The 14,381-nt window shown below is 39.1% G+C and overlaps 1 protein-coding gene across 4 annotated transcripts in view; it reads left to right on the top strand.

Moving 5' to 3' along the window:
* The window catches only part of USO1 (USO1 vesicle transport factor), a 38,036-nt gene that overhangs the window by 22,112 nt on the left and 1,543 nt on the right, over positions 1 to 14,381 (top strand). For 2 of the 4 annotated variants that reach the window (XM_062574272.1, XM_062574271.1), the window contains exons 14-24: positions 786 to 806; positions 5,107 to 5,217; positions 5,955 to 6,073; positions 6,489 to 6,670; positions 7,630 to 7,751; positions 8,215 to 8,353; positions 9,654 to 9,817; positions 10,391 to 10,480; positions 11,295 to 11,381; positions 12,889 to 12,987; positions 13,677 to 13,892. In XM_062574272.1, the coding sequence (XP_062430256.1) occupies positions 786 to 806; positions 5,107 to 5,217; positions 5,955 to 6,073; positions 6,489 to 6,670; positions 7,630 to 7,751; positions 8,215 to 8,353; positions 9,654 to 9,817; positions 10,391 to 10,480; positions 11,295 to 11,381; positions 12,889 to 12,987; positions 13,677 to 13,892 (1,350 nt within the window). The remainder of the gene's footprint in view (positions 1 to 785; positions 807 to 5,106; positions 5,218 to 5,954; positions 6,074 to 6,488; positions 6,671 to 7,629; positions 7,752 to 8,214; positions 8,354 to 9,653; positions 9,818 to 10,390; positions 10,481 to 11,294; positions 11,382 to 12,888; positions 12,988 to 13,676; positions 13,893 to 14,381) is intronic. The other 2 variants (XM_062574274.1, XM_062574273.1) reach the window with 1 other exon arrangement.

The following is a 14,381-nucleotide window of genomic DNA, read 5'->3' as shown; positions in this document are numbered from 1 at the left end:
AGCAAGAGAGCTTTACTGTGCGTGACAGAAATAAAGGGAAGATTTGGCCAATTTGGGCAGTACAGAATGCTTTTGCAGGGCCAGTCTTAAAACCTGTATGGATCACTGCTTTTTTTTCCTTGTAAAGATGAAAGTTTTTCTGTAAAGAAAGAAACTACTGTCAGTAGACAGGGAATCCTAAAGCACCTAGAACTTTATCTTGATTTAAAAGACATGGCCAGTTGCTAGGACCCCCACTCACATTAGGTTTTCTGTAGGAAGTGCCTGATTAGTATTTAATGCATAACTGCTAACAGAAACATCTTGAAAATACCAGGCACTTGTGTATTGACTGTTCATTTAGTTGTTCAAAGTTAAAAGCTTTTTTTGAGGTTGTTCAGCATGGTAACATCTGGCTCTGCAGATGACTAGTGATGATAGTTTACCTGACAGACCACACTTCCTTGTGACGTTCACTTTTATTTGTAATTTGTACTTTTCCCCAAAATGACTACAATGAGATAGAGAACTCTGACAGTAGTTAGACATTCCTGCAATTAATAATGGCAGAATGCTATAACTTATTTTATTGATATGACTTCTTTCATCCACTTAACCTAAAAATAAACAGTCCTCTCTGTGTACTTTTCCCCACATTTTTTTGTCTGTTTATGTGAATTTGAATCAGTGAAACTGCCTGTGACCTTTTTAGTCTTAGGTGATATAAGGGGCTTAAACTTGGGGGATATTTCTGAAATGTGTTGTTCCACTTAAAAGTTCTCAAGTAATGCGTGTGTAACTTGCAGGGTGATAAGATCGACAGACGGGTATGTATTTCTTGGCACAGCTTTGGCATTTTCTTGCCACAAGCAGGCCCTTTCCTCTTGTCTTGGGTTTTGCTTGGGGGGATTCCTTAACTGCTTTTTGATGTGTTTCCACTTACAGCTTTGTGTTGCGGTTGGGTTTGGGTTTTTCCCTAGCATAACAAACTCTTTCTGTGTCTCCAGGGCATTCTCTGGGGTGCTCCATGAAACTATGGGATAAAGATCTTGGGTAGCATGGGTGCTTTCTTTCCAGTGGGGCATATACATCCACCAGCTATTCACCTAATTAGATGCACTTTCTTGTCAGAAAAATTAAAGCTGCTAGAAATGTTGTTTTCTCAGACTGGTCTGAAGCAATCGGCTGATACAACCTGAAGTGAGAGCCTGCTGCTTATTTCCTGACTACTAAAAGAAAAACTGCGTTTAATCTGCATTCTTGCCACTTCATATGTTCTTCTTACTAGCAAAAGCTCTAAGAGCTTTAACCGTGTAGATTTTGGTTGTAAACAGCAGAGATCTGTTCACTAGTCAATGAGCCCTGAACTAATGTTTTACTTTAAGGCCATGTTACTTAAAGTGCTGCTAAGCTAAGCATCATCTGCAGCAAAACAGTTCTTAATATTGTGCTCTGGTATTGTCTGCTTTATTAGCCATGTTTATCAAAGCTGGATTGAGCAGTGGGACTGGACTGTTTCCAGCCCCAGACATGGAGAACTGTAATATATTACAGCAGGAGCTGTAACAGCAGGTCTGGAATTGAACTGTGTATTAGTTTTTTAGAAAGGGTGTTTTGGGCTTTGTGGAAATGATTGGGCTGAATGTGTTGACCTCCAAATAGCATGCAGAGCTTCAGAGTAAGAGTGATGTGTGAATGTTTTCAGACAATAATTTGGGTTGTAAATGCCAGGTGACACAGATGTAGCTTTGTATTTCTGACAAGACTTTTTGATAAGCACACGCTGATGAAAGTGTTACTTTAGAAAAATGATGTATACAAATATGCTATAGCTCAAGATTGCTAGTTCAGATGTTTTTTTCCTAGTGACTAGAAATGTGATAATAGTGCTGAGCTGATCTTTGAAATTTAAGAGAAAGGGAGTTCCAATGTGCTTCTGCTTTGCTTGAAGCAAGCATCACCATTTTTGTTCAGTTAGAGGAGAACTGTCTTGATCTTTTCAGAAATAGCAGAAAATTGATATGATTGAGATCTTTGCACAGGCCCTTTGGTAATGTGTGTCATAGCCATTTTCTCAATAATTATTAAAGCTCAATTTATACACTTAGTTGGACTTACTCTGATCTCTCTAAATAACTTCTCTCTGTCCTAGCAGGGTAGAAGCAGTATTGCATAGAATAGTTACTGTGAAGTTAAACGTAGACTTTTGGTGATTAAACCAGTGTAGCAGAAGTCTATGGCAGAAGTTATAATAGACCTTCTAGGACAGGAAAACTGGGGGAAAGGGATTCCTGGGAGTTTGGAACAAGTCTGAGGTGAGGGGCACTGAAAGTAAAAATGGGCAGTTTCACAGTTCATTGTATCATGGTGTTTGCAGTGGGAGTACACAGGACTCCATACTTCAGTGCTACTGCATTATGGTCCTGTTTCCTGAAAGGTTTCTGCAGCAGATGAGGTTGTGCCATTGTCAGTGTCATGAGGCTGTTAACGCATCTACTCTGCAAGTGATTTCAGAAGAGCTGGTGCTCTTCAGTTCCCTTGTGCTAAAGCAGTGTACAGACTAGATGGCCGCCAGAGGTCTCTTCCAACATAAATTACCTCATGGTTCTGTGAGATTGCAATGAGGAAATAAACCTCTGATCTAGACGCTCAGCAAGGAGGATGTGTGTGCTCAGAAAGTTCTTCAGCTAAGCTGGCTGACGCTTGAGGCAGTGCAATGCAATCCACTATACAGTGTGGTGTGGCAGTAATGAATTTGAAAGACCTATGATTTATGTTGTCTTGTATTTTAATTTCTGCTTCACATGGAGATTGGAGTTTGGACACAGTTCTTCTTACCTAGGTAGTTTCTTAACTAGTTGGTAGTAATAAGTGGTGAGAACTCTTTGGGCATTCTATTGTGCCTTTGTGGTAAACACTGTATGTGCTAGTGAATAGCTGTTTAAAGAATGTTTTTTTGTGTCATTACCAGACCACTTTGGAAATAAGTGTCTTTTATATAAGCAGAGATCAGAAAATGTTGTAGGACGTGCAGGTTATAGACTAAATAAAAATGGACAAGGGTATAGGGGAGATGCACAACTTGGTGAAGATGGGGAATGCTAAGTGGGCTAGTTTTGAAGAGAGGAAGGAAAGGTGAGAACAGAGTTCAGTGAAATTCAGGCATCTTGCAGTGAGATCTAGGTCACTGGAAACCGGTTGTGAGATGCAGCTAGAAGGCTAGCAGCAAGGCATATAATAGTCCATTAATGCAATGTCACAATGGAGTCACAGCAAAGCTATGGACTAACCTATATCAGAGAAAATGTCAGTAGCTAATAATGGTGTGTAGTACTTACTGTAGAAACAGGGCAGGTGCTGGGTGGTCTGGTGGTCATAGCTGTATTCTCTGCTGTTCAGACATTACTCACTTCAAGTGTCCGGAAGTCATGATGGGGGTCATGAAGAAAAGTGCTTCCTTTTCCATTTGTGAGACATTAGAAATGCTTGATGCAGTCTGGGTATTTGTAATTTGTATTCTCCCTTCTCTTCCTTTAAGAAAGTTGCTTCATCTTGGTGATAAATTGGAGCAAATCAAGGCACCTCAAAAGTCCTTGAAAGCAGTCCCTTCAGAGCTTGATCTTTTCTCCCAGGATTGGTAGTTTTGGTAGATAGTAATTTTGGTTACCACCTGTCTCACAGCCTGTGCTGCAGGGGCACATGCTGGGACCCTGCTACAAAAATAAGTTTTTTTTTGTCAAGCTGATGGTTGCTGGCTCTTTTGGTGCTCAAGATGGCTTATTCAAAGGGCTTGAGAGGTTTGTTTTTGTTCTTTAGGTTGGCTAAAATAAAAAACAACACTGCTTTTAGCCCTAAAGCATTGGGATGATCAGAGGCGAGGATGCAAGTTCAGCATGTCCCTAAAGCATGTGCTTAGGGACTCTTCATTTCTTAGTGACTGCTTCTCATCATCTTTGCCACTGTTTTGATCCCTGTGGCCATTCACTTCAGTGTGTTTTCTTGCCCCCTTTTGAACATATGCCAGCTGTTCTGTGTACCTCATTTTGCTTTCCAGGCTTGACTTTGTTTCCCAGTTTACTAGATGTTTGTTTGAAGGTTAGTTTTCCATGCAGGGAGCTTTCTGCTTGGTTGTCTCCAGATGTGTATGCTTGCCTTAATGCTACTGTGCTGAAGTATCTGCAGCAAAGACAAGGGAGACAAAATTGTGAAAAAGTTCAATTTTGTAGTTACTGAGGAATTAGCTACTGCCATACCAACTTACGCAGTCTGCTTAGTGTTAGGACCTCTAACTTCTTTATCCTGTTTTTTCTCTTTACGCTGTCATTACTTTAGACACTTGAATGACAGGTTTTCTTGAGATGTGCTTTAGATGCTGAAGTGCTTGGTAAACTTAAGGATCAAATACCAAGCTTAAAATTGCAAGTTTCTATTTTGTAATAGCATCTGTCTAAAGGCTTTCTGCATAAACTGTTGTGTATGTTCTGTGCATGAGCAAGAAACTAAAGTCAATATTCAGATGAAAACTAATTTTCCCTGGTTAAGAAAAATTCAATTACTGGAGTTAGTGTCTCCTGGCTTAATGTATATATTCCTTTGTTTAAAGAAAAAGCTACTTCAGTATTGCTTTTTTTTTTTTTTTTTTTTTCCGGATTCAAGTATATTAAGAACACAGAAATTTGTAGGCAGCAGCAAATGGAGAAGATGTTAGTATGCCCCTTCTTATAGGGAATCCCAGCCTGGCTTAATATACCCTGACTTGTTCCTTCTTCAGAGGGATTGTGTATGTATGTTTCCTCATGTTACCCTAGTATTAATTACAAATGCAGAACTAATTTGTTATGATTTTATATTGGTGCTAATTTGCTTTGAGTTATATTTCACATCTGTTGCTTGTTGATTTGCTCTGAAAACAGTTAAAAACATGAATGACTTAATGTTCTTCATCAAAGCACTAAAGCTGTTTTCAGTTATAACTAACAAATGGGTATTATGGAAGACAACTTGTTTTTTTTTTTTTTTTGTTTTTTAAGCTGAATTGAAAGTGGGCGAGTTCTGGATCAGTGCAGTTTTTTGATATTTTAGCCCTCTGTTGTGGAAAGATGATGATGGCATTTTTATTCTTTTCAGGGCAGCAAAGTTCAAACGAGGGTGGGATTATTGATGTTGCTTTGTACCTGGCTAAGCAACTGCTCGATTGCTGTCACACACTTTCTTCACAATCCAGCCAATATTCCTTTCGTATCCTTGACCTGCTTGCAGAATAGAACCACTTGCCTAGAAATTACTTAGATTATTCATGTTATATTTAAATGTCTGTGTAGATCAGTTTGCAGGCAAGCTGCATGACATAAAAGGAAAATGTATTAGGGCATGAGATCCACCCAGGCTTTTGTTGGCTGTGCCTTGAGACTGTGTATGCTGGCATGTCTATAAGATATATGTATAGCTTAAAGCACAGCAGAAAGTGTCATTTGGTGTAGGGATTCTTCTAGTTAAGTAGGCTCAAGGCTTTGCTGCAGCAAGCCCATTGCTATTTTAGTATGACTTCTCATTTCCAAGATGTGTAAGCCTATTTCCTGATTTTATTGAATCTTATTTTTATGCTTACTCTTCATAAGACGATCCATCTAAAGTATAAAGTACACTGTGCAAAACTGTCACCTTAGTGAAATTAAGTATCACTGTAGCATAAAACTGAGTTGTTTTGGAACAATGGCATCTTTTTTAAATGTTAAAGTGACAATTACTGAGGGAAAAACTTCTGTGGGACCACTGATTACCTAAGCCCTTTAAAAGAGGAACTAGTCTAGTCAGGTTTTCATCAGGTAATTTCCTTACTTTCTAATCCAGCTCAATTTTGTATGTCCAAATACCTTTTAACAAGGAAATTAAACTGAGGTAGCATATTTGTAAGGAAGTATGTTATATGCATTGTGCTTATGAAATATCTCAAATATCCTTAACATGAGATCTAGCTCACAGGGCAGATAGCTGAAAACCTTGGAGAAGAGGAACAACTGGTCCAAGGCCTGTGTGCGCTTTTGCTGGGCATTTCCATCTACTACAATGACAATTCCCTTGAAAATTATAGGAAGTAAGTATGATAGAGAAAAAAGACAACTGTAGGAAAAGACAGTGTGAAAGGTAGATGGTGGTTTAAGGGGCTTTTAACTGCTGCAGTGCAGCCTAGAATGTTTGGTTGAGCTGTTTCCCATGGTTGTTCCTTGAGGTAGTGAATATATTCCCTATGGGATACAAAATAGCTGACTCACCTTTAGCTAGGCAAAGTAGATGATTGTTTTGCTTAGATCATTGTAACTTGTTTGTTCCTAGCCTGAGAGTAGATGACTGTGGCACACTGCAAAAATTTGGATTTTGGATACTAAGCATCTAATACAGATAGGAGTTGAGACAGAAAATACATTGGTGACTGAAAGAAATCTTGAAAGTAGAGTGGGTTCATTTCTTTTTGGCTATTGCATTGTGATTAACTATCTATTTCTTTTTAGAGAGAAACTGAAACAGCTGATTGAGAAGAGGATTGGCAGGGAAAATTTCATTGAAAAACTTGGCTTCATTAGCAAACATGAACTGTATTCCAGAGCTGCTCAGAAACCACAGCCTAGCTTTTCCAGCCCAGACCACATGATGTTTGATCATGAATTTACTAAGCTTGTAAAGGAATTGGAAGGTGATGTGTTACACTTATTTCTGTACTTACTGTGATGAACTGATGACTAACCTAATTGTGCTGAATTTATTTTATTAAAAGTAGTAGGATAATATTAAAATGGAGTATTTGGAAAACCATGTTACAGTAACTGCTATAGCCAATAGTATACACAAGCTTGTGGTTTAAGTATTCAACTAAAATACTGCCAGTACAATTCCATGGTCATGCCTTCTAATAATCAGGTAAATGATTACAACTGATGTAACCAGTGAACTATAAACTGTTGAGTGAAATGTTTCTTAGTACATGCTGTAAGTTATCACACTGTGGCTAAGTTTATTTACTTGTGTTGAACTCCTGTAGTAAGTTCAATATTATGCCTTTAGAAAGCACAAAAAAAGGTGATCATAGAAGCTTGATTCATGAAAGTGCACAAAGAACCTAGATCTTTTGCAATTTTTGATTCATTAAGAAAAATTGTGAATACTGAATTTTCTTGTTAAAAGAGTTAGGGTCCTTAACATTTAATGTTTTTCGGTTTGTTAATATTGGTCAACTTAAATCAGTCTAGAGAAGAAAAAAATAAGCAGCAACAGTAAAGATAAATTTTGCCAGATCAGGTTTCATCTGCATATCACCTTTAGCTTAAATCTTCTACTTATCTGCACAACCACTTGCGAAAGCAGTGGAGATGTAGCCTTATTGCAAGTAAAATGCTTGTTTGGTCAAAAACATTTGAACGTCCATTTGCTCTTCTGAAACTGTTTATTTAAAGAAGTAAGTGTGCAAACCTTAGTGTGGAATAATGCCTTTTCCTGTTTTCTTAAGCCTGTTTGTGACCACTGCCTTTTTCACTTTGAAGTGCAGGTTGTGTTTGTTGTACCAGAAACTTAGTTAAGCTAGGTGATGCTGTGAGACTGAGCACAGCAGGAAACAAACCAGCTGGGCTTTAGATGACAAACTCTGTTTTTTGACAGGTATCATAAGTAAAGCTATTTACAAGTCCAGTGAAGAAGATAAAAAGGAGGAGGAGGTTAAGAAGACATTGGAACAGCATGACAATATTGTGACTCACTACAAAAAAGTCATCAGAGAGCAGGTAAGAGAGTTGTGCTGTTTGTGTCCCTTTAGAAGATGTTTGAACTGACTTTTGGAGACACCACTGTGCTGTTTCATATCAGATGTTCCTAAACAAGCAACAAGGATTCTAGAAATGCAAAAGCATTTCTGAAAACACTTAGGCTAAGAATTTCTGGTTTAACGTTAATATCAGCATTTAGAATGCTGATAATGCTCAATTCATTTTCTGGAATACATCTTCTCTGTGTTAGTGTTTCTTTTCAAACAAGTAACTGCAGAACTTACAGCTCTTCTCAGAAAGAGATAACTCTTTTTTCTGCTCTCTCACCTTTCAAAAGATGATGGACTAAATGTAGCTGAAGGAAATGACACTGACAGCATCACTAACCAGTGATATGTATTGGTAGAATAAAGTTTACTCTGTTTTTATTTTCCTTGCAGTATGGTACTTAAATGTGTTCTGTAATACTTTTCTTTTACAGGACCAGGAGCTCGAAGAATTAAAACAGCAAGTTAACACTTTAAAATCTCAAAATGAACAGCTGCAAGCTACAGTTACACAGCAAGTGTCACAGATCCAACAGCATAAGGACCAGTATAATCTCCTTAAAGTACAGTTAGGTATGCTTCATAAAGAATGATAAATAATCATCTCACTACTGCTCAAGATCTGTTATAAATTATGGAAAACTTCAGCAAACAATTTTCTGTCATTTCAGGCATGTTGCCATGTGTTCTGCTGCATATGAACTTCCATAGAGATAAAATGTGGGGGTTTTTTTGTTGAATTTGAGCACTGTGAACAATTTTTTTTAAGGCATCAGATTTTTTTTTTAAAAAGAACTAATTCTCCCTTGAAATGCCTTCAAATTACAAAATAATGCACAGTGAGAACGAAGAAGATAACTTGGAAATGTAGTATGTTGCAATTTCTTTTTGATTTTGTGCTTGAGTATTTGGCCTCCTGAAATAATAGTTCAGTTTTCTGAAAGATCTCTCATTCAGATATGTAGTTAATGCTAGGACCAATCTGCTGTGTAGGCTTGCACACTGGAAAAACAAGTACCCAAAGATGGCTGTAGACCAGATAGTTCACATAAATGCACACGTTGAAATACCGGGGTTTATAATGGCTTTTGACCTGATCCCACTATCACTTATTTTGTTGCCCACAATAAAAAGGAAGCCCTTCACTGCTACCTTGGCTGCTTTTCTGCAGTTATGCCTGGTGAGGGATAAGAGTTGAAGCTGCTGTGGAAAATTCTGACTACCAGGGAACTGCTGGTAGAAGCTTTCTACCAATTTGTTTCTTAAATTAGTCTCAAAAAGTCAAGCCTGTTAAAGCCTAAAACATAAACAGGTGGGCCATGTTGTGTGCTAAGGTTTGGGTCTGTGAATGAAAGCATGAGTTGGAAAAATTTTGGTACAGCAGATATGCCAGGTTAGACATATTAGTATTAGCAAAGAGATATTTAACTGAATGCTTAAATCCAGACAGTATATACAATTTCTTCCAAAGTGAAGATGCCTCATAAGCTCTATATGCCAAAGACCTGTGTAGAAGAAGTAATTTTGCATTTTAGGATCTGTTATCATTAAAAGTATGTGAACGGACAATTGTTTTTCCTCTATGGAATGAGCTGCTTGTGAACTTGCTTTGAATTAACTGAATGGTTAATGGAGCATGTAGATGCAGGCACAAGTGCATACTTTAAAGTGGCAAATAAGAGCTGCTTGATGAAAAAATGTGTAGAAAAAGTTTTAACTTTGCAGTTTCCTCCTTTAATTAGAATGATCTGTATTGTCCTGTGGGGGGGGGTGGGGGGAAGGAGAAACGATGAATCCTTTCCTTTGCATGTTTTGAAGCTAGCCTTAAAATGATGTCAGTATTGTAACCTTTGTTATAAATCTTGTCCCATAGGGAAGGACACTCAGCATTATAATTCCCATGGTGAAACGTTTCAGATGAATGGCATTCCGCTGGAAGAAGTGAGCAAACTGAAAGAGGAATTGGAAGAATGGAAAAACAAGCACGAACTGCTGCAAGGACAGCTGAGGGAGAAAGATTCTGTGATTGAAAAGTTGGTAAGAGCTAACACTCAGCAGAACTTGGAGTGACTTCTAATTCCTGTTAATTACCTTTGGCTGTAAACTCTTTGTTACGACAACAGTCGTCTTATAAATGATGGCATGCTGACCATAGGAAATGTTTGAGATGTCTGTAGCAGAGCCTTTTCTGCTTGACAGTATGCCCAAGAGTAATTTTGCAACTGATCTGTTATACTGTGGGACCTATGGTATTGACATAGGGTTGAAAAAATGCTATCCATCTCCTAGGAGCGTAGTGAGGGTAATGCCTGAGACGTCTTAAGGTAGCTTGTGTTTGGTGGCCTGCTTGTCAAAATCCAGGGTGATATGTGCTCCTTCCTTGGTGCTCGTCTTCTGCGTTTGAATTGGTGAAAAACATTTCTGTGTCCGCCTCAGAGGCCATCCAGATGCTCTCTTATCGGGGAGCTTTGTGATGTGTTTTTGGCTGCTTTTGCACCTTCTCTGTTGGGAACTCTATCCATGCAAGCACACAGCTTGTTAACTGTTCTGACAACTTGACTATATGTAGTCTGTTTAGTTTTGTGGTTGACTTTCCTGTTGCTTTTACAGAAGTCTTCACAGTTGGAGATGGGAACAACAGAGCAGTCTTCACAGACCAGCAAATCTGGTGGCTTGGACCTCAATAATGAACTACAGAAGGTGAACCTGAACTACTTCAGAAATCTTTGTACTATCATCCATTGGGCCAAGCTGTGATGAACAGTGATAGCTCAGGATGGAAAGGAGGTTATGTCAAGAATCAGGGAGCAGGATGGATCCCTGACCATGTTGCTATTTTAACCTTACAGTGTTGATTTACGTGATGACAGTATTAATTCTTTGCATCAAGATTCTGTATCCAAAAATTGATCTGTTGCTTATGCCAAGCAGAATTAGGCCAGCAGGAAAAGCTTCAACTGAAATGTCAAACTTGGCAGATTTGTCTGCTTGTCCTTTGCAAAACTTCTACTTAAATGTTAATAAGAAAGCTTCCAAGTATTAGATGTACAACACAAAAAAAGAGATGCCTAAGCAGCTATAGGTTCAATTAGTCAAGACAGCTGTTGCCCCCCAAAATGCCCAGCAGTCTTTCTCTGATAGGAAAACTAATTATTACTGAGCTGATATGCCTTAATGGGTTTCTGCACCATAAAATGTTACGCATAGAGGATATTCCTGGGAGTGCTAGTATTGTAACTCAAACTCTGTAAATATTATTGAGCCTCATACAGTTATCTTGGGTGTTCTGTGGGAAAAAAGTGATGATAAATGTTGCTGAGGAGTCTTGTCTTCTAGAGAAGTGGCTGCTGTGTTGTCATGAGATGTACACAGTTTCCTCTCATGTAGCTAGTGTGAAACAGTATAGGATGCAGATAATAGCATTTAAATTAAATAAAACTTAATGTGAAGAATCTACCTTGCTGTTTTCTCAAAGTAACTTTGGAAGTTTATTCTTCTCCTTTGTTTCCCAAAGGAATTAGAAACACTAAGGAGTCAGATACAGCTGCAGTCTACAGAGATCATTAAGCTTCAGTCCGAGAATCAGAAGTTACAGCTAATGGTATGTGAAAGACTTCCTTACTTTCACTTCAGGGAGTGAAACTGAAGCTGTCTTTCCAGCTTGTGCTGTCTGTAGTTTCTCCTAAAGCGAGCTTGATTTGAACAATATGCATCAGTAAATGATTACAACAGTGTTTTAAATGACATAATTCCTAGACATGCTTTTCATGAAACCTGAGGGAACTTTCAGTAAAGCTAATGCCTTTATAAGACCTTTGATCCTTGGCATTTTTAAATAAAGGAGTGGCCATTTTCCCATGTTTTAAGTGCACACCGTTATCAAAGCCAAAAAACCCACCACCACCATTGCTGTCTCCTCTGAGAGAGAATTTGTGATGCAACATAAATTAGAGGGGTTATTATTCAAGTAATGGAGATACTAGTTTGAAAGTTAACATACAAGTGCATGGCAAACAGGATAGTTGTATCCGTCTATGCTAATACTGAAATATATCACAATTTTTAGTTGCACATTGAAAGGATTTACAGATAAAGCATTATGAAATAGCTAACATGTCACTGCCATGTTTCCATAGCAAAGCTGACACAGTTCAAGTTGCAGGAGTACAGACCAATGTGAACAGTTGAAAGGATAACATCGTATGATGTTGAGTGCAAAATGAGGATACTCCTGTATTCCCTGCTTTGCAGTAGTCAAGACTAGTGATAGTCTGTGGAAGCTGGCTTCATTAAACTATTGCTTCCAGCTGGTTTGGTCTGACTTGCACACTGAAGTCTAATTTGAACATTAGAAGACATAGGACTTGAATTTTAAAAATAACAAGTGTCTAATTTAACATACAGAGATCATCTAAGCAAGGAAGGTTTTTGAATGCTTCCAGCAGCAAAAGTCTCAGCTGCTCTGGTATGAGATCCCACTTCACATGTGTTGACCATGTGTGCTCAGGAGGCTTATTGAAGTGGTCCATTCTGATGCTAGTTGTCAGTCCACTTCACTGCCATTCTACAGACTGCTTGATTTTCCCTAGAGCTTTGACTTAAAGATGCTACAGCTGAAGAAGCAATTGTCCTGCATTCCTGTGATGATGATAATTTTAGATAAGACAGCTGCCACATTTTGAAAGTGTTACCTTTGGGTAGGGCTAGCTGAGAACAAACTTGCTATTTTTAGTAGTGTTGCATGAAAGGGTTCAAGTTTTTTGCCTAATAAAAATTTTAGGCACTTAGGAATTACCTGAGTAAAGCTTAGTGGTGTGTTAAACAAGGAGTCTGCCTACAATAAAACGTCAGACCCTTTCTATGAAATAAGGGTCACCTTTTGTTCTCCTTTGTGTGTGCTCATATGTGCACATATCTGCGTGTTGAGACCACAGGAAGCATAGGCTTGTCTTCTGTGCCTTACAGTACAGGATGTCTACAGCATCTTAACTATGCTATAAGGAGAAAATACACTTTTTAATATCTATAACTCCTTGTATAATGTCTTGGCTTGTTGCCTTTGCATGTGAGGCATTCGGTGCACCTGATACTGCATTTCTGTTCTATAGAATACAGCTGCAGATCCTGTATTAGGAGACAGTAGCGCAACAGCAGCAAAGAACCCTGAAGTGGAGGGACGACTTTTGCAAGAAGTGAAAGACCTGAAGGTTGGTAGTGGACAAACGTCAAACCTCAAATCTCTTGATACTCAGCCTTCAGTTATGACTTGCACAGTAGGAAGGGCTTTGAGTGGAAGAGGTGGTTTATGCTCTTAGTGCCTCATGTGCTTTAGATTACATAAGGGAAACCGAATGTTCCTCTTCCTTCATTTTGCACATGAGAAATTTAGGCCTGTAAAGAGCTGGTAAGGAGAAACAGGGAAATAGCTAATAGCTTTGCTAAGGCAGTTAGGCTTGTCAGTAACTTCAGGTCAGCTGGGAGCTTTTCAGCCAGATTTGTGGGAGAGGTGAGGGCCTCAAAAGATAGCTGGGTTTCAGTGATATTAATTTAAAAAGTGGATGGATAGTAGTACCTGAACTAGACCTTACTCTGAAGAAGCCTTAGAGTGGATTTGATTGGAAAGTGTTCAGTTTAGCCTGACACTAGTCAGTCAGTCATAGAGGTAATGCTTATGTGCAGATCAGAACTAGACACAGTACTTGGCACGCTTCTCCTGGCTAGTGATAGGGGGATGTGAGAAGCGTGGACTTTGGGTAGGGAGGGGCGGGGGTGAGGCTGCAGAGCACTAGGAGGGGTGGAGGTATTATGATTAGTGTATGGTACATTTGTAGGAAAGGAGGCTTCAGCTGTTCCTCTGCTCATGGTGTAACTTGGTGTGGGTTTTTACTGTTGGCAGAGTGAAGTCAAAGCTCTTTCTGAGGAAAAAGCATCACTAAAACAGCACTTGGATTCGTGCAACAGTACAGTTGCCATCTTGCAAGATCAGAAAAGCAAGCTTCAGCAAGAAGTTGCAGAATCAAAAAAAGAACAGGATGATCTTCTGGTGCTTTTGGCTGACCAGGATCAGAAACTATCTGCACTAAAGAACAAATTGAAGGAGCTTGGGGAACCGGTAAGCAAAATGAGGCGTTGAGTAAGTTCTCAGGTCGGAGGCAGTTTGGGTATGGCAATACTATATCCACCAAGTCTGAGGCATCTTTGTAGGAACAACAGCCTGTTGTTCATGCTAGTGTTACTTTCTGACCTTAAGAGTGGCAGCCAGCAAGAAAAGATGATGACTGTCTCTTGGGAAATGTGTTCAGCTGAGGAGTGCTTTGAGGTGTCTGCCTAACTGTTGTGACGAAATGACTTGTCATGTATGTATCTGGAATGATACATGACTATGTGCCTGGCAGTGCTGCAGCTTATCCTGATTGCCAACTAGGAAGTAGATAATTGCACTGTAATAACTGTACTTTGTGTCCAGGACTCTGAGCTTCAGGACTTTCTTCTCCTTGGCCTGTGCCTGGATTTGTTACTTTTTGGACACATGCAAAACCTGTCTGTTCCCTGTTCTCATCAAATGTGTTTCTTCAGATCAGAAACTCCTTAGGCGCAGCCT

This window comes from Rhea pennata, chromosome 4 (genome assembly GCF_028389875.1).
Source record: "Rhea pennata isolate bPtePen1 chromosome 4, bPtePen1.pri, whole genome shotgun sequence".
NCBI classification, from domain to species: Eukaryota; Metazoa; Chordata; class Aves; order Rheiformes; family Rheidae; genus Rhea; species Rhea pennata.
This window is presented reverse-complemented; position numbering and strand designations above follow the sequence as displayed.